The following is a 21,357-nucleotide window of genomic DNA, read 5'->3' on the forward strand; positions in this document are numbered from 1 at the left end:
GCCACCCAAGCATTCCAGACCCTTTTATAGTTATAATGTTTATCACAATTGTAATCAGCACTAAATGTTTTAAGCTTTTTAAAGTCTGCCTTCCTTACTAGGCTGTAAATTCCCCCAGGTCTCAAGCTTATAGGCGTCTCCTATTCATTACCTCTTTTTTTTTTTTAATTTTTAAATTTTTTGTAAACATATATTTTTATCCCCAGGGGTACAGGTCTGTGAATCGCCAAGTTTACACACTTAACAGTACTCACCATAGCACATACCCTCCCCAATGTCCATACCCATCCCCCACCCCCCACCCCGCCTCCTGTCCCCCCTCCCCCCAGCAACCCTCAGTTTGTTTTGTGAGATTAAGAGTCACTTATGGTTTGTCTCCTTCCCATATTCACTACCTCTTAAGAAACTTGGACAGTGTGGGCCCTAATGGACCATTGTCCAATGAATTATAAAACCTTCCTAATACTGCTTATTTAGATAACTGGCTCAAGGCTGCACAGCTGATTTAAGATTTGAAGCCATGGCATTCTAGCTTTGAAGCCCCAAAATCTCGCCATCCCTTCCTTTCCCCCAAAGCTGGAGCCAAAAGATAAGTGGTCCGTCTGGGTGGTGAATTTAAGGAACTGCGGATCTATTTGCAGAGGGCCACAAGCTGCAGGGAGCACGCCGCGGTGCGCGCTGGCCTACGGCCCAAGAGAAGGGGCACGCGTCACGTGTACCCTGCAGGGCCTGCTGCTGCCGCCGCACCCCGAGGCTGGAATGTGGCCCCGCCCCGCTCCCGCGCCAGCAAAACCGCGCTCTCCCAGGGCACTGACGTCAATGAAGGGGGCGCCTTCGGGCGCCGCGCTAGGGCGGTGGAGGGCGGAGGGCGGAGGGAAGGGGCCCCGGCGGACACGCCCCTCGCCGCTGCTCCGCGGCTGATTGGGCCCGCGGAATCTTCGCACTCAGGTTTCGAGGCCGGCGAAGGGAAGGGGGCGGAGCCTTGACACGCCCCTCTCCCCTCTGTTGCTGATGATTGGCCCACAGAGTCTCCACGTTCGATTTTGGAAGGCTCCGACCGAAGCTCTCACCAAGGCTCGGCCGTGGATTGGCTCTTCCCCGGCTGGGGAACGCTTTCTCCCGGGAGTCGGGGCTGTGACCTAGGTGGCCCGCCTTGGGCGGCCAGGCCAGGTACGTAGATTGGAGGCCTGGCTCGCGCTGCGGTGGCAGCGGCTTCCCGAACCCGCAGGTCCACTTAGGGCCCGGCGTTGTGCGAAGCGGCCACGTCTGAGCCCTGGGGGCTGACCTGTGCTGGGGATGTCGCCCTGCGACCTGGGCCAGGATATCCCCTCCCAAGCTCTCGTCCTGTGCGTGAACGCCGCCAGGTCCCTGTGAGCACCTTCGCAGCAGGAAGCGTAGAGCTACGCCCGCCCTTTCGAAAGGCCGTGAAGGGGTTGGAGTGCGCACATCTTAGCCTGCCCCATCCCGATTTGAGGTCTGTCGGCGCTGCCCTTCAGCGTGGTGAGTAATCGCTCTTACTCCTCACGGGGCCGTGGAGCGCTGAGGGCGCCGAGGCTGGCTTGGGAGACCTGACTTTCAATCCCTGCGCCTTCCGAAACCCGCAGAAGCAGATAGGAGGCTCGGAGAGGTTTCAGAGCCTCCTGGGTCGTGCCTTCCCCCGACGACCTCGTCAGCCATCTGGCAGAACAAAAATAACAGTGGTGGAGGGGCTGGGCGCTAGGGTCATACTACCTGGGTATATCCAGCCTCACCACCTACCTCCTGTTTGACTTTGGGCAAGTTACTTAACCTTTCTGAGCTCAGCTTTCTCATCTGTAAAATGGGTATAACCTATAACCATAGCGCCGCCTCATGGGGTGAGGATTAAAAAGATCACCTATTTGAAAGCGATGTTCTGTGCTTGACAGGGAGCAAGCTGCCTCAGTGGCAGCTGTGATTTAAAAGTGCACAGATGAATCCATCTCCCTTACCCTCATTTCCCAAGAGTGAAGGTCTGTTTTGAGGGAGTTTCATGAAAATGACAATGATTCTATGGGGCCTAGTTGTTAAACAGTCTTTCCCTTACATCACTCATTCATGATGCAGTGTACTGGGATGGATGCTTTCACATACTTTTATCTCCCTTATTCCCTTACAGGTTATTTATTCTCACTATTCTGATGATGAGCAAAATGAGGCAGGGGGAAACAGGCTTGTCAATGTCACCCGGTTTTCAGAAGCACAGCCAGAACTCAGGGTTCTTGAACTCTTGAAAAGAGTTATTCCTTCATCTAGAGTTTATTTTCCAGTCATATCTGAGTATGGGTCTAGGGGTAGGGCCTTGTTCCTTTCTCCGCTTCCACATCAGGTTTGGAGACCTATGTGTATGCAGTTGTCTCAGGCACTTCTGGAGGAGGCTAGGCCCTGAGGCCTGGGGGGCTCACATGGCCATGTGGACTGGGCCTCCCAGTGGAGGAGCCACAGATTTTGGCTGCTGTCCAGTGGCGGGGGAGCAGGCCAGGGCCACAGCGTTGATTTGGGCCTTGGGCCAGAGCCTCCAGTTCTTTATCCAAGAGGCCCTTTGCCTCCAATTACAGACTATTACCATCAGCAGGGTTATCTGAAGGAGGGGAGCTGAGTGGGAAAGCAGTTGCTGCCCAGCTCACGCAAGTGTGTTCTGCCTCTCGTGGTTACCTGAGCCTCCCTGAGACCACAATCGGAATAGCTATCTAAACTGAGCTTCACATACTACAAAGGATGCTCAATTGTGTACCCTATTTATGTATTACAAATTCATTGTCTGGTGAGTCACTTTTTAAATATACTTCTTCGTTAGAGTTCTCTCATTCATTTATTGCCTATGTCAAAACAAGTTGAACTTTGCCATTTTCCACATTTGGTATTTACTCTGTGGGTTCATTTTTAAGCTAGTTTATGTAAAACTGAAGTATTTTGCAGTGAGTTTTTACTCATTTGTTCACAGACCTGGGTTTATATTCTTTGCTGTCAGCTCTGGAATGAAAGATCCATTTATAATCTTTTAATATCCTTGCGGTGGCATTTTCCAGTTCAAAAAAAGTAACATTGTTCAAGTATACACTGATTTTCCTAGATTCAGGTCTTGTCCAAGAAAATAGGGGGGGAAAGAGCACATTGAATAAGAGAGGTTTCTTCTGGGGTGCCTGGCTGCCTCAGTCAGCGGAGCATGGCTTTCTTGATCTCGGTCTATAAATTCAAGTTCCGTATTAAGTGTAGAGATTACTTAAAAAATAAAACCTTAAAAAAAAACAAACAAACAGTTTCTTCTGATAATACAAGTGTTCTGAACTCGTTTTCCGGAAGTTTGCATCTAATCTTATGGAAACTCCACTGATTTTCATTCTCAGTCTGACTGTTGGTTCAAGCCCAGGGTGGCAGGCAGAGCTAAGAGGGAGGATCCTTGAAATCTGGAGGTGCCAAGGCCCCCTGTCCCAGGTTGCATGGAGGGTATGTTTGAAGCTGGAGGCTTAGACTCCCCCAGAAATTTTGTTGGTGTGTTTGTAATTCACTGTAACTCGGACACAAACGGCTGGAGGTTGGGCCGTGTAGGGCCTTTTAGCCATACACACGTGGTGGCTAGGAATATCTGGGAAGTCAGTCTCCAAGCCATCCCTGAGACAGCACTGCTACTTAAGCTGGTTGCCATTCTCTCTGAGGAGAGGGTGAGATTGCCCGAATCTGAGAGAAACGATACTAACCTCTTCTCCCACCACCCAGACCAGCCTAGGAGTGTGTCCCAGGCCTGGCTGTAGCCAGCCTAGGTCCCTGGAGTGCTTTAGAGCGGTGAGTTCTCTGTCTTCTCCCAGACCTTAACCCCACATCCCACCAGCAAAACAGTGTCTTGTCTCCAGGGAAGATTGAGGAGGGCAGAAAAGAGGAACTACTGGTTGGGGAATTTCCTGGCACCTAATTAGCCAGGCCTGTCCACACATGTTGCGTCTAGGCCTTGGCAGCCAGGCAGACCCAGTCACCGCTTCCGTAGAGACCTAGCCTCATCATAGAATCCCTAACACCACACACGCCCTTGGAGACCAGAGGCATCAACCTGTTCTTACAGATGTAAGGGGGAAACTGAGGCCCACAGAGGCCCAGCCAGCGAGTGGCAGGACTAGGGCTCTGACTCAGAAGCCAGCACTGTGTGCCCTGGGCTGCGTTGCAGTTCCAGATTTGTTTTGTGGAAGTTGGGGATATTCCTCTTCAGACTGCCACAGGTTCAAGGCTAGAACAGTGGGCCACAGAGTCAACAGCTCTGATGCTAATGAAAAGATTAAAATAAATTGTACAGCCCCGCCCTTGCCTTATGTGTGGGCTGGCCATGGCTCTTCCTTTTCCACCGGCAGGTTTCCAACTTGGTGACTTTGGTGAGAATAGTGAAATATCCCTCACAGAGATGACCAGCCAGCAGCGTGTTTGTAGCTTGGTTGTGAAGGCAACAGGTTTTCAGACACGGCTGCAGCCCTTCACACCAGGTCCTGGCCTTGGCCGAGCCCCGGGCATTGAATCTGTGTCTCAGCTTCCTGTGCTCCTCTGAGCTGGGAGGAGGGTAACGGTGCCCGATTCCTGCAATTACGTTGAAGATGAACCATCATGCATATTGTCGTGTCGCCTGACGCAGAGTAGATGACCCAGAGTCAGCTTTTTTATCAGCCTGAAAGTGTTCCCTGGTGACTGTTGTTTTCTGGTCACAGTACATTTTTATCATCCAGCTCAGGAGAGTTCATTACCACACATACTAGGTTTTTAATTGGATTCTGTAATAGTGCCTATGGAGAGGTAGATTTTAAAATTCCCATTTCCAGATAAAAGCACAATTTTTATGGAGTTCATTCATCTGAAAGTTTTCTGCAGGTTTATTTTAGTTATTGAACTCTTTGAAGAGTGGGGTTCTTGGCACCTGGGTGGCTCTGTCGTTAAGCATCTACCTTTGGCTCAGGTCATGATCTCGGGGTCCTGGGGTTGGGCCCCACGTCAGGCCCCTTGCTCAGTGGAGAGCCTGCTTCTTCTCCCACTCCCCCTGCTGTGTTCCCTCTCTCACTGTGTCTCTGTCAGATAAATAAATAAATCTTAAAAAAAAAAAAAAAAGAAATGAAATCCCTATTAAAAAAGAGTGGGGTTTGTTTTTCTTAAGATTTTGTTTATTTATTTGACAGACAGAGATCACAAGTAGGCAGAGAGGCAGGCAGAGAGGAGGAAGCAGGCTCCCTGAGCCCAATGCAGGGCTCGATCCCAGAACCCTGAGATCGTGACCTGAGCCAAAGACGGAGGCTTAACCCACTGAGCCACCCAGGCGCCCCAAGAGGTCTTATGAGAGGTCTAGAAACTGGGACAGGGTGAATGTGGAAATTACTGCAATAAGGAGCGCTGCGATTGAGGTGAGGAGCAAGGGCCAGTTACATTTGAGGAGTCTGAACGCAATGGAGAGAGGTCTCAAACTCTCAGAACAAAGGCAGGGGAGAGTAAGGGCAGAGAAGCTGGGAATGCTTTATATGATTTCCTTTCTGTTTGTTACAGGGAGCATGGACATTTTGTATTGAAATGTATTAATTTTTATTCCCTTTTTAGGCTAGTTCCTGGGTGACAGGTGTCTCTGTAGCTCTCTGGAATGAGGTGAGGTCTGGTGTAACTACCTGACCTTTGCCGTTAGGCCTGGCGCTGAGGGGTGGAGGGAGCACAGCCAAGTCCTCTGCTGGCTCAGGCCCGAACAGCGGAAAAGGGACCCTATCATACCCTGACCCAAGTACAAAAGTCAAGGTCAAAACATGGGGGCATGGGGGTGGGGGTTATGAATAAATCTGCATTTATTTGGCCCTTGCCCTGTACCTGATACCACACTAGGTGCGCTCAGTCCATAGAGCAATCCTGAGAAGTGGTTGAGTCCCAGTTTACAGCTGAGCAAAGAGGCTCAGAGAGGTTGAGTAACTTGCCTAGAGTCACCGCTAGGAAGGTGGCAGAACTGGGATTTGAGTCCAGTTCTGTGTAATACCGAGGTCCTAGGTCTTCCTTGTCTCTAGTCTGCTTTCCAATCTCAATCTCATAGCGTTTTCAGGCTGCACTGGAGACAAGGGTAGGGTGAGTGAGCCCCCTTTTATTATTTATTATTCAAATAGAACTCTCTAGAACTGAGGATGATCATTTAATTGAATTTTTATTTCCTATGAGGGGGCACTGACATGAGGCTTCCTTTTATCGAATTTTCTTATAGATTTCAGCCTCTGCCCATGGTTGTATATTCTAACCCTGGAGCCGCCTCTTCGCCCCTGTGTTCCTTGCCATGGCCTTTTGGACTGCAGCTAGATCTATTTCATACTGTTTGCTAAACTATTTGAATTTGGGCTCTCTCCAGGGTCTTGAAAATAGGTGGGATGACTGTTCTCCATGTTATAAATGGGAAAGCAGAATTTTAGAACCTTGAGCACTGTTCTTACCACTGTCTTCCCTCAGTCCTCACTGCGACTCTGTGAAGCAGAATTGGTGTGGGAACCAGCTGAGCCAGGCAGTGGTGGAGGTGGCTGGAAGTGGGATTCCAGTGTGGTCGGCCCAATCCCATAACCCTCCTCTTCTGTGCTACAGAACCTCGGCCTTCGCAAAGAGGGCTGCTGTGCTCACGTGTCAAGGAGGTCCCATGACTACAACTCCTAGAGCCATGCCCCGTACCTCTACATGCTCAATACTGCGCGGTGGCTATTCCTAGCACCATCCTTAGGACCTACGTATCCTGGGGTCGGCCTGGGCTTACAGCCAGACAGACCTGGGTTCTGCTCCCAGCTCCGCACTTATGCAAGGCTTTGTGGCTGCAAAGGATCATTTTAGCTGAGTTGCATTTCTTCATCTGTACGGTGCGGATAAACCATTCTGATGTCACAGGCTGCTGGGACTCCTCAGTGAGCTAGTACGTGCATTGCACACATAAGCACTTTGTAATAGTTTAACTGTCATTAGTGATATTATTTCCCTAAGGTGCCCTAGAAGGTAGAGTGGCTTTAAGTCAAGACTTTCTGCACGTTAAGTTCCTGGAGAATAGAAACGCCAGAAGGCTTGCATTCACCAGGACCCCAGGTTTGGGAAGGGCCCCATAAGCTAATGTCTCTCCATGCTTTCCTTCCCCAGAGCACCCAGGATGGGCACCCCGGCCTCTGTGGTGAGCGAGCCACCCCCATGGCAGGCCCCAGCTGAGGTCAGGGGCCGCAAGCAGGCATCAGCCAACATTTTCCAGGATGCTGAGCTGCTGCAGATCCAGGGCCTATTTGAGCGCAGTGGGGACCAGCTGGCTGAGGAGCGGGCACAGATCATCTGGGAGTGTGCAGGAGACCACCGTGTGGCAGAGGCCTTGAGGAGGCTGCGTAGGAAGAGGCCTCCCCGGCCGAAACCCCTAGGCAACTCACTGCACCACTGCAGCCGGCTCAGGTGGGTTCCTGGAATTGGAGGGCGGAGGGAAGGTGAGCGCTAAGGCTGCCCTGTCCACCACTGCCCGGCGCTACTGACTTGGCCTCACTGTGAGTACCGGCCATGGCAGGGGCAAGGTCTATTCCGTGCCCATGATCTCTGTTACTATGGGAGTCATACTGGACCCCGTGAACTTCCACGGGAAGGCAAGCCTGGGTCGTGATTTGCAGAAATTCTGCAGGAATGTAGGGAGGGACTATCGTTTGGAAGGAAGATAATTTGTTTCCTTGTGGTAGAACAGGTAACAATCACAAGTAAGCCTGGTTAAAATCTGGCCTGTGGAATTATAGACTATAGTGTAGGAGGGTTCCATAGAGGTACTAAGGTTTGAAAAGTGTTGAAGAACTTTAAATTTTCCCTAGTCATCCGCCTTTGCCTAGGTCACTGACAGCCTGAGAACAGTGAGCCCCAGGAGGTCAAGCTGAAACACGTGGCCTAACCAGTAATTGTGGGTTATGCTCTGGGCTCTAATTCTCCCGCTGCCTTCTCGGGGCCTCCAGTCAGAGCACTAGACCTGAACAGGTCTTCTGAATCAGCACATCCAGGGGAAGCTGATTGGGCCCTTCCTCAGATCAACTCCAGCTGACTTGCAATCCCTGTTTTAAAACACTTTGCTAAGGAGGTTACTTGGTTCCTCTGGTCTCCTATCACGGCTGACCACTGATGGCTGTCACGAGTACAGCATGAGGAAGCTGGAGAAATGCCGAGTATCACACACCCTGACAAACCTAGTCCAGCTCTCTTTATGGAAAAGACATCTGAAAGCTTTGTCTGGTCTTTAGCTCTCAGAGGGCCAAAGCCCTGGGCTTATTTTACTCCAAACAGTGTGATTTAATAGATCCTCATGACCACAATCTCTTTAGTCCCCATTCTGCTCTTCCTATTGACATGGGCCTATCACACACTTGTTCTCGCAGAATCCCCGAGTCCTGTGCTCCACTGGCCGACCCACAGAGTGGTACCACAGAGACAGCTTCTGATGATCAGTATCTGAACTCCAGAAGGACAAGTGCCAGGATCCGCCGGAACTGGAAGAAGCCAGGGCCTACAAGCTACCTCCATCAGATCAGACACTGATCCAGGGAAGGGGCTGGCAATGGCAGTATCTTCCCCAGGAATCACAGGGATTTTTGCCAAAGGGCCCAGGAGGTGAAGAAGGAAGAGAGATTTGAGGCAGACACCCCCACAGGGATAAATGAAAGACCACAGCCCATTGAGAAGAGGACTGGAAATGTCTCCTGAGCTCTAGGTTATGTGGGACCCATTCCTCACCAGAATGAGAAACAGCGCCTCAGCTCTTCCCATCTTACAGTATACCTGGGCTGCATGATATTTCCCTGAGGGTCATGTGATGGGCACTCGGACTGAGCATCTCACCACTCCTGCTACTAACCCTCCTGCTCCTCCTGTAACCCATGGTCCAGCAGCCGGCCCACACCCCGCCCCTGTCCGGCTAGCACAAGGAAACCATGGTTTAAGTGGCAAAATAAAAACATTCATATCAACAGCAGTTTGTCTGTCACAAAAAGACGATCCCCAAATGGACACTCTGGAGCCATGGGATGAAAGGTGGTGCTTACTGCGGGGAAGAGGTGTTCCCAGGATGAGGAAACAGGACAGGCCTCCTTTTCCCTGTGAACTCCCCCAATCCCCTGTGCCAGAGCCTTCTCTTCCAGAAGCTGTCTGGTTGGGAGATGTCAACATTTCTCGGGCAGTCCTGATCCACAGGAGAGAGGTGGCTCCTGGACTCCTGCCAGGTCTAGAAGGGGGAAGGGCTATTCCAGTAGGCCTTGCATAGTGAGCAGTGAGTCTGCAGTCAATGTGCTGTCTGCCAGCCCTTCAGCTGGTTTCTTTACCCCCATGGGCCAACCATCCTTACTGAGATGGGACAGCAGCCGGGCCAATTATTCTTGAGCATTATCTGAGGTTTCCTAGCCTAAAAACCTTTAAGGTGAGGATTTTTGATTACTCTGCCAGCTTTGTCTCAATAGCATATTACGTGCTCATTAGCATTCAGCTCTGCTCCAAGGAATCCTATCTGTCCTATTACCCATCACTTAAAGGACTCAGGGTTCAAAGTGCTTCAAGCAGGCTATGATGTGCACACAGAACAGGGCTGCCCTCTTGTGGCCCAGAAGAGAAGCCGAGTCCACAGTTCCTCACCCCAAACCCTTAGAGCTAGATGATTTTGTTACTCAGAATTTTTCCAGCTTTTAGGAAGTAGTCAGTGCAAATAGTGCCTAATCCCTAGTAGGGAAATAACTCGTAACAGAACATTAATATTTCTGCAACAAATATACACACTCTAAGAGAAAAATATCATGGTTACAAATAGCTTCAATTCATACCAGCGTAGATTCAGGTCACGTTTTGGTGTCAAATGAGTTAATGAAAATATTAAGCACTGAAACTTCGGAAATGAGGACCTGTATAACTCAGGAGCCATTATCTCAGCAACTCCATGGAAACACATGGTCCTTTGTCCTTAAAATTGCATTCTACCTTGTCTTCCTTTTACCCAAGATCACTAGACAAAAAAAGTCAGAACTGGACTTGTTATTCATACATTTTCATTGATTTAAATACATTACATACAAGTTCTACAGTGCGTTGGAAGAACAACACAGGCAGCAGCACTCTCCCAGCCCAGCCTCACCTCCCTGACACGGGGACAGGACCTGGGGCTGGCAGAGGGCTGGGCTGTCCCATGAGCGTCACCCAGAAGCCTTCCCTGGCACTTTGGGCCCCCAGCTTTCCCCAAGTCCACATTCAAGGCAACCTGAGTACAGACTTGCCGAGAAAGGATACCCCACGTTCTTGCCTGCCAAGACTGGGACCAGCCCCCTCGTTCGTTGGACCCAATTTCCTTCTCATCACAGAGGTGGTCTAGATGAGGGCGATGTGCAGATCTACTTGGCTGGGGGAAGCAACCAGCTTCCTCTAAGACTGCTTGGACTCTCTCATAGCCCAGGTGGGAAGCTTTACCAACACGTCTGTATAGAGAGGTCTTCGGAGAGCTAAACACACCTGGGTCCGCTCTGGCCTCCGGAAGCCCTGCTGCTCCTGTAATCTGGGCGCAGGCACTGTCGCCACCACGGTCCCCAAGGCCAGATTCCAGGTCGGCCAAATGAGATTGTCAGGGCTAAGAGCTATGTCTTTATCCACAGGGCATGCATAGCCAACTCCCAGAAACTCTTCCTGATAGCTGGAGGGAACCCCACCAGAAACTGGCTCCTGGGGGCTGGGAGGCAAAGGGACCGACTTGGCCCAGCTGACAAAAGGACTGCACATCTCTGCTCTGCCTCCTGGGCAGCGGGAGCTGGGCAAGCAGAGGGCACAGAGCCATAGTCCTCGCTCCCTTTCTTTGGTTGTTTTTCAAACCGTCAAGATAGTTTCTTTCCAAGGCTGATTGACCAATCGCAGGGTGCCAGAATCTTGAAGTGTCCAGTAGCGCAGAACTGTCCCTTAGCCACAGATGGCACCCTCTTTGCTGCCTCCGGAGGCCATTCTTTGCTTTGGTGTGGAAAGGGCTTAGACACCTGGCAAGGGGGCCAGCTGAGGGAAGAGACATGGAAGGATGAAGATGCACACTGAGCTTGTCAGGCGCTGGGGGGCAGTCTGAAGGCCCTTCTCCTCTGGGCCCTGCCCCTCCCAAGAAGCCAAGGAAACACTGGCCAGTAACAAGAAGTCGGGAGCAAAGGGAAGCTGCCCACTAGGAAGAGAATGAGTCCCGTTACTCCCACCAGGCAGCAGTGGTAACATAAAAAGAAATCCAGGGACCTAATATCCTATTCTCTTATGAGCTGAGATGCAACTCACTGAGACCCAGAACTGAACCCCTAAGTCAAAGTGTTGAGAAAAAAAATACCCAACAACAGAACAAATTAGAGGACCTGGGGGAGTTTATCACCCCGACTCTGAAAGCAAGGCTGGGATGAGTTTACCTATAGGCCAATTATAGCTCCCAGCATGCACTTAGGCCAAGTGGATTGCTTCTGCATGCTGGGAGGGCCACTTCCTCCCTCTTGCCTTTGCCTGAATGACGGGCAAAATGCAAGCCTGGACTAGGGAGGGCAGAGAGCAGAGCCGATCTCTATGATTATATGCAGAACCACTGAGAGCTCTGGAGCAAAAGTGTCCTGGCCAGGAGAACTGGGTTGGGAGGCTTTTAGTCAGCCTATTGCACTGGTGGGAGAAGGGGAAGAAAACCTGGCAAAAAAAACAAAGGAAAGGTGTGGCTTCTGTCTGTCCCAACTGGTGAGTCACCCAGTGGCTCTCTGAATCACCCAGCCGGTATGGTCCATGGGAGTAAGGAACTGTGAGGCACCTGAGTGTCTGGGCCCATGCAAATTTAGGTCTGGATCACAGGTTTCTGACCTGAGAGGATCTGGGATTCTGCCTGGGTTTTGCTACTAATATTTAAATTCGTATTTGTGTGTTCGTTTTCTGATGCAGAATATAATGAGAATTGCCACAGAGCAGGGTGTCAGGGAGGGAAGGGGATTTCCCAGCTTGCCCCCAAGGGATGCTGGGAGATGCTCCTTCCGGGGCTTCTGGATTACTCACTCGCATGGAGGCTCCAGCCCTCCCTAGCAATCAGAAGGGCCCAACAGCACACACTGTCCCTCCGACTGTGCTTCTCCCTGTGCTTGGGAAAGCCCTGAGGGGCTGGCGAGCAGAGAAGAAGGGTTCTTAAGGGCACTGCTCTCCACCAGCATCTCTGGCTTTTCCTGCAACCCACTCCCCAGGCTTCCTCCTAGCCCAAGTCTCAAACATGTCTTTGTCTGCCTCTCGGGCTACCACCACGAGAAGAAGGGCTTCCGACTCTGAAAGCTCTGTGTGTAGGACTCGCTAGAAGATCGCTGGTGGGAACGGGCCGTCTCGACAATCACAGGTGGCATCTGGACAAGGTGCAGGGGACTCTTGTTGTCTTTCAGGGCCTGGGTCAGATTTAGGATCTGCAGCAGGAAAAATAAGATCAGTGAGAGAAAGACCAAGGCATCCTGGTCTACCTCTGAAGGATGACCTGCTGATAGAGTGCTCCCATAAATCAATACAAAACTAAACACATTAATGGAAAATTATACAAATAGGGTGTTTCCAAAAGTTGAATATAAGGGGCAAAATATAGAAAATGGAAATCTCTCTGGTCATTTAAAAAATGCAATTTTTTTTTTTTTAATTCAAAACCTCCCACTTTTTGCCCTTCTTATTAGTAAGGATACAGAAGAAGAAGATGAGGCCTCAGATTTGAGGAGAGTTCAGAGCCAGGCTATGGGGCTGGACCCTGGGCCAGTTCTTCAGCAAGGTAAGTGGATGATAAAGGCTTAAAAGTGAACAGGCCCTCTGAGTGTGCAATTCCATTTATAGGAACTAAAGCAGTAATCTTATATATGCATAGTTTCCACGAATAGAGTGCAGTACTGTTTATAACAGTGAAAATGGTATAAACGCCCAAGAGTATGGGATCAGTTAACGATCTAAGGGATAAGAAACAGCAATTAAAAGATCTATTTTATTGGCATGGAAAGCTGATCCTGATGTCAACAGACAGAAAAGGAAGGAGACAGGAGCCAGTATTATAATGTGACTCTACTTTCATTTTCTGAAATTCTATCTTCCAATCTACCTATCTGCAGAGAAGAAAAATTCTGCAAGTTGGCAGTGATTATCTCTGGGTCAAGAAATTATAGGTGATTTTTATTTTCTCACTGTTGTTTATCCTATATTCTCTGATTTTCCTGCAAAGACTATGTATTTTGAAAAAAGCCAGCATTTCACTTGGCTTGTCTCTCAAATGCTGTCTCTTTATCAGTTTTTTAAACTTAAGGAAAAGTTAAATGATAGTATAGAGAGTTCCTGTACACAATTTACTCAGTTTCCCCTAATTTTAAATTTTCACGTAACTAGAGTCCATTTACCAAAATTAAGAAATTAACACTGAAACATTACTATTAACCAAACTTCAGACTTAATTTAGATTTCATTAGATTTTCCAGGACTGTTCTTCTTCTATTTCAGGAGCCCATTCGGGAAGCCACATTGCATTTAGCTCTTTACCAACTTTTGTCCATATTTTACAGATATTTAAGAAATGTGTTCATGGGAGGGGTGCTTGGCTGGTTCAGTGGGTTAAGGGTTAAGTGTCTACCTGGGCTCAGGTCATGACCCCAGGATCCTGGGATTGAGTCCTGCATTGGGCTGCCTGCTCCAGCAGGATATCTGCTTCTCCCTCTCCCCAGCCGTGCTCTCTCACTCTCTCTCTCTCTCTCTCAAATAAATAAATAAATAAATAAATAAAATATTTTAAAAATATATGTATATATTTTTACAGGAATGTTTGTCAAAATTAGAATCACCACCATTTATCTTCTCTGATAGGACAGTACAAAAATGGAAGTTGCTCTATGATAGCCTATACGCTTGCTTGCTTTTTAAAAGTTCCCTCCTTTCTTTCTTTCTTCCTTCCTTCCTTCCTTCCTTTCTTTTTAAGATTTTATTTTTAAATAATCTCTACACCCAACATGAGGCTCAAACTCACAACCCCAAGATCAAGAGTCACATGCTCTACCAACTGAGCCAGCCAGGTGCCCTGATGAGCGCCTTCTTTAAACTACTGAAGATTTTCCCAGCCAGGCCACTGATACAGGGGAGGGTAAGCAAGGCTGCACCCCCAAATCACACAGACATATAGCCCTCAAGCCACAAATATCCTTGGCCTGCAAATGCTGCCCATAAAGAGGCAGAGATACACCTGAAACAGAAGGGGGAGGTCTGAAGTGGAAGCTACCAGTAATTATTTTTTTACTTAATTGTTTTGGTATCTAATAGAATCCTCCACTGCTTCAAAACCTTTGAACACAAAACTCAGGGTAGAGAATGAAAAGGAGGTTCAAATGGAATTGGAGTGAATTGTGCAGGAGACTACCCAACTTAAGAGGATGTTAAACCTGTCCTGGCTGGTTCTTCCTGTGCTTCCTTTTGTTCTTTGGGTTACAAGCTGCCTCTCATGCATGCTCTAGCAGCAGGGGTAAAAGGTCAAATTATCTACAACTTACTTTCTAAAGATTTGGTCAAAAAAAAAATATCGATCAGGGGCGCCTGGGTGGCTCAGTGGGTTAAAGCCTCTGCCTTCAGCTCAGGTCATGATCACAGGGTCCTGAGATCGAATCCCGCATTGGGCGCTCTGCTCAGCAGGAAGCCTGCTTCCCTTCCTTTCTCTCTGCCTGCCTCTGCCTACTTCTGATCTCTGTCAAATAAAATAAATAAAGTCTTTAAAAATATCAATCTACCTAGGAGGAGACAAGTTACACAGGTATATTAAAGAGAGAAATTACAGGGATATATAGAGATAGATATTATTCCAATAGATAATTGGCAGATAAACAAGCAAATAGATAGAGGTAAAGCAAGCATGGCTGACTAAGTATAACAACTGGTGAATCCAGGGAAAGAGTCTACTCTTTACTGAAGCTTTGAAATCTTTCAAATTAAAAAGCTGACGAAAGATTGATAGCAGGCATATAATGCTAAAGAATAAACATTGTCTTCAAATATGCCATTTAAAGAGGCTTTACCTCAGTCTTGGCACTCTTTCTAACACCTGGTGTGACATCTTTACAGTTAGTAACAAATTCTGTCATCCAACTCCATCTCTCTGGGAGTTCGGACTCTTCCCCTCTGGCTCAGGGCCCTCATCCAGGCACTCCGTGGTTAGGCTCAGATAGGTAAAGGGTTGTGACCTCCTTTCCCTGTGGCAGGTCAGGCGTCTGGAAGGCAAAGGCTTGTTCTGCCTAGGCGTGTGACTGGTAAGCTAAAAAGGAGCTGGATGCTCATGAAGCTTCCGGTGTTTCAGAGGTAGGCACTCCAGGTTAAGAGACCAAAAGGCCCTCAAAGGACATTAAGGGCATAAAACAGAGAGAAAGAAAATTACACTCTCCCACCCCTCTTTTGCCACTCTAGATAACATCCTTAACTGGATATAAGAGAGGAGGGGTGCTATGGTTTTGACAAGGGAATAAGATGGAAAGGGATTAGGGAAGATAGTACAACAGGGACAGAGGTACAGCCTGCATAAACTTGAGAAGAAGTTCATTCCTTTATGCTGAGTTCCATAATATCACAGTACATTATGTGGTTTTTAAGGTTTCCAAATATCCTGCCAGCTGCCCTTACATGACTTGAGAAATGTAGGAAGGCCACGTTACTGATATGCAGTCAGCTGTAACAATTGCAGCTCTTAAAACCTTTGTATGTCCCATTTCCAAGGAAACATGGACTCAGTAAGTCCAAGAATTGCTCTTACCAGAACCCTTTACCAAAACGGTAGGCAGAGGTAAATGCCTAATTACAACTAGAAGGACCTTCCTATCCTTTAAGGAGGTGAAAGCTGCTTTATCTATACACCAAATCATAAAACAGCTAATGCACACTGAGAACTTCATCATGCACTACTCCAAATCATTTATTTCATAATAACCCTATGATGTAGGTGCTATTATTAACCCTAGGTCACAAATGGAGAAGTTAAAGGAAGGAGAGATAAAGCAACTTCTCCAAGACCTCACAGCCAATAAATGACAGAACCAGAATCCAAACACAGGCACCAAGATCAGTGTGTGCCCCTTAACCACTAGGCCATCCCAGATCTCTTTAAAGTGATAAGAATGTCAGTGCCCTACGAGTTTTAAAACAATTTTTCAGGCATAGTCTTTACTATATTTTGGAAGATCAACAGTGCCCTAGGAGTTTCTCTAGCTCTCTTTGAAGGTGAAGTGGTGAGAGAAGAAATAATATGACTTGTAGGGGTGCCTGGGTGGCTCAGTCATTAAGCATCTGCCTTCAGCTCAGATCATGATCCCAGGGTCATGGGACTGAGCCCTGCAATAGGCTCCCTGTTTGGTAGGAAGCTGGCTTCTACCTGTCCCACTACCCCTGCTTATGTTCCCTCTCTTGCTGTGTCTCTCTCTGTCAAATAAATAAAATCTCCAAAAAAAGAAATAATATAACTTGTAACCATGATAACAAAAATTATAACCACAGCCAATATATGAGTACTAACCATGTGCTAGGTAATTGTCTTTACTAAACACTTAATATGCATTATCTTATGTAATCTGCTGCCCAGCTCTGCAAGGTGTTATTATTGTCACATTTTATAAACAAGGCAGCAGAGGCTCTTGCTCAAGGACACAGAGCTTGTAAGTAGTGAACAAGTCTGACTCCAGAGGCTAGCTCTTAACTACCAAAGCATATGGCCTTCCTTGAGCAACTTGAGGACAGGGGCCACTGGGTAAATTTACCAATGAACCACCCAGCAACTGGCACAGAGCTGAGCACATAGTGCCTCACCAAGCACTGGATACCATGGAAAAGGTGGGAGATTTGCAAGAGCTCCTTTTCCTCTCCCACATGCTACGACAGAGTCGTAAGTAAGTAAGGCATAGACTCCAAGGGTGTAAAACACAAGCTTTACACATTTACTCAACATGAGCACATGACCCTCCCAGAGAGATCCCAGGGATGACGCCAGGAGGAAGTCCCAGGCTTACCTGTCCCCGCATGACAGCAATCTGCTTATGGAACTGGCCCCTGTCGAAACCAGGATCTTTCTGCAAAAGGGCAGAGATAGAGCCTTCATGAATCCCTCAGAAGAACCCATTTTCTTCCCCTAAACAGAAACTTTCTAATAAAGAAAAGTTACATGGAGCTTATGAGGCTTAGTGAAATTAACTACCACCCCAAGAACTCTGTTTCACAGATGGGGAAAGGGAACAAGTAAATATCTTGTCCTGAGTCTCATTATTATCTGATTCTACAGAACTCCAGGCTCTAAGTGCTCATTTGCCAAGGAGAGCTCTGTAGACACGGTGCAGCCCATGACACGCAGGATAAACCCACGGTGATTCACCACAGCTGTCAATTTTTTTTTTTTTTTTTGTCCAAATTGTCCCAAACCAGGTCTTGCTGTCCACATGCGGGAATCTTGCTTACTCTTCATTGGCTACCACAGGTCAGAGGAGTGTTAGCCATTCTCTCTTCCTTGTATCAGGAGCCATTAGAAAAGCCATTAGAAATTCCTTCTTCCATATAGTTATAAGGCTGAGGCTCCCAGGGCTAACCTTGAAGAGTTCATACAGGTCCTCCTCCAAGTCCTTGACGAAGTTAGGGTCCGATATCTTTGGAAGAATCAGATCTTTGATCTCCTGAGAGAATGGGACTTTTGCCTGGGGCAACCATGCCCAGTAAAAGGGATCTGAAAAAAAGAAAAGCACAAAGCAAAGCTGCCCATCTATGTCCTCCACCTATCAGAGCACTGCAGAAGGCAGAATGCCCCTCTCACATGATATACAACTGGAAAGAAAATTACAAGGGATGTAAATCCTAAAGGCTATAGAGTAGAGGAATTAGGATTCAAGGCCAGGACCGCAGAATCCCAGAGGTGGTGCTCTTTCTCAGACATTACGTGACCTTCCAGTGACTTGCCAATGAAGACATTCAGATGCTCCTTCTGAGAAGACAGACTGTACTGCAAAGGGGCTAATGACTTCCTACTTGTATCTCTCTCTCTTTCCAAGAGTTTCTCCATTATTAACAGTACAGGGGCTGACTTCCAGGATATCAACAAGGAAGACAGAACACTGACAATAGCTTATATTTAGAAACACAAATGGGATAAATAAGATAGTCCTCAGAAAGAATGAGAAAAACAAAACGAAGATGAGAAAACTCAGCTGTGTGCTTTTTTTTTTTTTAGATTTTATGTATTTATTTATTTGACAAGCAGAGATCACAAGGAGGCAGAGAGGCAGGCAGAGAGAGAGAGGGAAGCAGGCTCCCTGCCGAGCAGAGAACCTGACGCGGGACTCGATCCCAGGACCCCGAGATCATGACCTGAGCCGAAGGCAGTGGCTTAACCCACTGAGCCACCCAGGCGCCCCAGCTGTGCGCTTTTAATAGGAATAATGTAAGGTAAAAATGACAATAATACTTTGTATTTTGCAGTACTTGCCATATGTCAGCTACTGTGCTAAATGCATGAGCTGCATTATTCCATCAATTCTTAAAGCAATCCTGTCATAGAAGTATTATTATCTTCACTGCATAGATGAGAAACTAAGACTGAGCAGGAAAAGAGCCAGACCACAGTGGTCTTAGACTTACATGCCCTCCAGGAATCAGGATGCTTCAGGGGGAAAGCCAGCCCATTGTCTATGGCAGCCACCTTGATAACAGGCTCCTTCACCACCACCCAGTCTGTGTCCTAAAGAGCAAGGAAAGAGTAAATACTTGGGGTCCCACCTACCTCAAGCCCTTTATAGTAGTAGCAGAGCACCCTACCTCAACCCCCACAGGCACCAATCCTTGGTCGACCTCTGACTAGTTTCCACAGCTCCTAGTCTTAGGACATTTATGGCACCTCTGATTTGGCCTATTCAAGGGTCTCAGAGTCCCTTATCTTAGGAAAGGTGCACTTCCCCAGGAGCTGCCACAGCCCTTGGTAAGAAGGAAACTGACAATAACAAAGATAACTCTGCACCTTTCCTCCTAGTGAAAGGCAGTGAGAGTCCTGAGACTATGAAAAGAAAAAGGAAAAAGCAAATCATCAGCCAGCCAAGGTCCTTTTGTGTAGACTTTGACCAGATGCCACTTCACTGGTGACCACATTTTCCTGTGACACAACAGAACCATGGAAGATAACAGCTGGCCGCTCTTGCACAAGAGTCTCTTGCCATTTCAGTGATAAGGGAAAAGGACAAGGCTGATTGCAGAGTAGGGCAGTCTACCTATGAGAGCCCATCAGACACTCTCGTGACTGTTTGGCTCCCTACTTCAGGTTCACAAGTGCCATCACAGAAACAGGATATGTGGGTTGAGGATACCTGCATCAGAATCCCCTAGGATATCTTATTAAAAGAATGGAATCCTGAGTTTTACCCAAGGCCTAGTGGGGAAAGGCCCAAAGAGTTTGTACTATTTTTAGTCAACTCTTCAGATGATTCTCATGTACCAAATATGAAAACCACTATTAGAGAAGGAAGTAAAAACACTATGAGAATGTGTTAACCCATCTATTGTGGTAAACATTTTGCAAAATATACATGCATTAAATCACCACGTTGCACATTTAAAATCTGCACAATGTTATATGTCAGTTCTATTTAAATAAAGCTGGACAAAAAAAACACTTATTATAAAGGATGAAAGTCAACCTTACTCTCCTATTCTAGGTAGCATTCCTACTAATTCTTTAAAATGTGCAGACTGAGCAGGAATAGAAAAGCATGATAGAGGATGAAAGCAATGAGAAAGTAAGGAAAGTTGCAGGAAGCAGCTTTTTCTAAACTGATGTTCTATGGAATTGTCTATTACGAGAAAAGTATTCTAAAAAAGATTAGAAATTACTGGCCAAACAAAATTAAATAGATTCATTTAATGGACTACTTCTCAGACCAAATATATTTGGTCTCAGACCAAATATATCCAAATATATCTGAACCCTTCTTCATTCAGTATCTATGAATATCATTCAATAAGATACAACTTAAAAAACAGATGAAGGGAAAACTCTATCAAATATTAACCCATCAATTTTAAATACATGTGCTATCTAGATTCTTCTGAATCTATGTGACTTAATCTCTGATTGTTATGTGTTTCTGTATTATGCATACACACTACCATAGATCAACCTCTTACCCGAGAGCTAGAACTATCCATTGGACAGTCATATTTAATCAGCCAGTTGTCATTGCCTCGATCTGTAAACAGAAACATGGAGTTAGAAAAAACTGGGGTGACTTTCACGTTCAGTCATGATGGACTACATATTTTGGGCACTTAGTCCAATCACTCTACTGAGAAAACTATAAAAAACTGATAAATTTTTTTTTTAAGATTTTATTTATTTATTTGACAGAGAGAGACACAGTAAGAGAAGGAACACAAGCAGAGGGAGTGGAAGAGGGAGAAGCAGGCTTCCCTCTGAACAGGGAGCCCAATGCGTGGCTCAGATTCCAGAACCCCGGGATCATGACCTGAGCCAAAGGCAGCTTAACGACTGAGCCATCCAGGTGCCCTAAAATATTTTTAAATCTCTTGAAGGTATTGGAGACTTTAACAAGACCATTAAGAGTTAAAGTGTTGAGACTTGGGAGAGAAAGGCAATTCAGACAGGAAGTCCATTATTTGTGGCTTCTTTTCTCCTAGAGCACCTGCTGATAAAGAGGATGAGAGGTGCAACAGTGTTCTAACAGCCTTGTGGAGCTGGGAAGACAAAATCCTAGTTCAGTGACTGATAAGGGGAGGAGACCATGGTAAATAACCCATGCTTTGGGTTGAAACCTGACCCACTACACCTTGGAACTAAGCAGAGTTTCCCTTCAATACCTGGAATTAAAGTGACTCTGGATTGCTGGTACCCCTAGCTGCTTGCCACATGCAAACAACTTCTACACAGGACTCTTATCAGCATCCTAGGCTTTCAAATAATTCTACGATTTTTGATATATAACATCTGACAATCAAAAATAACCAGGTATATAAAGAGATATAGTGACACGACTAAAAATAAGAAGACAGAAAATTTTTTAAAACCTACAGGGATTCCAAACAATGAAGATCTAGACGCTAAAATATTCAAGATAAAATCCTTGATATGTCTAAGAAGATAAAAAGCAAGATTAAGAATAGTACCAGAGGGCACCTGGGTGGCTCAGTGGGTTGGGCCTCTGCCTTTGGCTCGGGTCATGGTCTCGGGGTCCTGGGATCGGGCCCCAAGTCAGGCTCTCTGCTCAGCAGGGAGCCTGCCTCTCCCCCCACCCCCGCTTGCCTCTCTGCCTATTTGTGATGTCTCTCTCTTTGTCAAATAAGTTAAAAAAAAAAAAGAATAGTAGC

General features: G+C 47.0%; 2 protein-coding genes across 3 annotated transcripts in view; one reads left to right on the forward strand and one right to left on the reverse strand.

Moving 5' to 3' along the window:
* Positions 1–1,012: 1,012 nt before the first annotated feature.
* Positions 1,013–8,966, forward strand: AVPI1 (arginine vasopressin induced 1). Of its 2 annotated transcripts, none has more exons than XM_004749540.3 (3): positions 1,013–1,170; positions 7,126–7,422; positions 8,379–8,966. In XM_004749540.3, the coding sequence occupies exons 2-3, from the start codon at positions 7,136–7,138 to the stop codon at positions 8,536–8,538; spliced, it is 447 nt and encodes a 148-aa protein (XP_004749597.1). In that variant the 5' UTR covers positions 1,013–1,170; positions 7,126–7,135; the 3' UTR covers positions 8,539–8,966. The 2 variants fall into 2 exon arrangements, with proteins under 2 accessions (XP_004749597.1, XP_004749596.1); XM_004749539.3 differs by having other exon boundaries at positions 1,016–1,500.
* Positions 8,967–10,014: 1,048 nt separating this feature from the next.
* Positions 10,015–21,357, reverse strand: part of PI4K2A (phosphatidylinositol 4-kinase type 2 alpha) — a 31,045-nt gene continuing 19,702 nt past the window's right edge. The window contains exons 5-9 of the mRNA XM_004749541.3: positions 20,161–20,222; positions 18,625–18,724; positions 17,583–17,716; positions 17,013–17,072; positions 10,015–12,419 (exon numbers count right to left, since the gene is read on the reverse strand). Of these exons, the coding sequence (XP_004749598.1) occupies positions 12,258–12,419; positions 17,013–17,072; positions 17,583–17,716; positions 18,625–18,724; positions 20,161–20,222 (518 nt within the window). The 3' untranslated portion in view covers positions 10,015–12,257. The remainder of the gene's footprint in view (positions 12,420–17,012; positions 17,073–17,582; positions 17,717–18,624; positions 18,725–20,160; positions 20,223–21,357) is intronic.

The sequence above is a fragment of the Mustela putorius genome, unplaced genomic scaffold (genome assembly GCF_011764305.1).
Source record: "Mustela putorius furo isolate JIRA1106 unplaced genomic scaffold, ASM1176430v1.1 tig00003909_pilon_pilon_pilon, whole genome shotgun sequence".
NCBI lineage: Eukaryota > Metazoa > Chordata > Mammalia > Carnivora > Mustelidae > Mustela > Mustela putorius.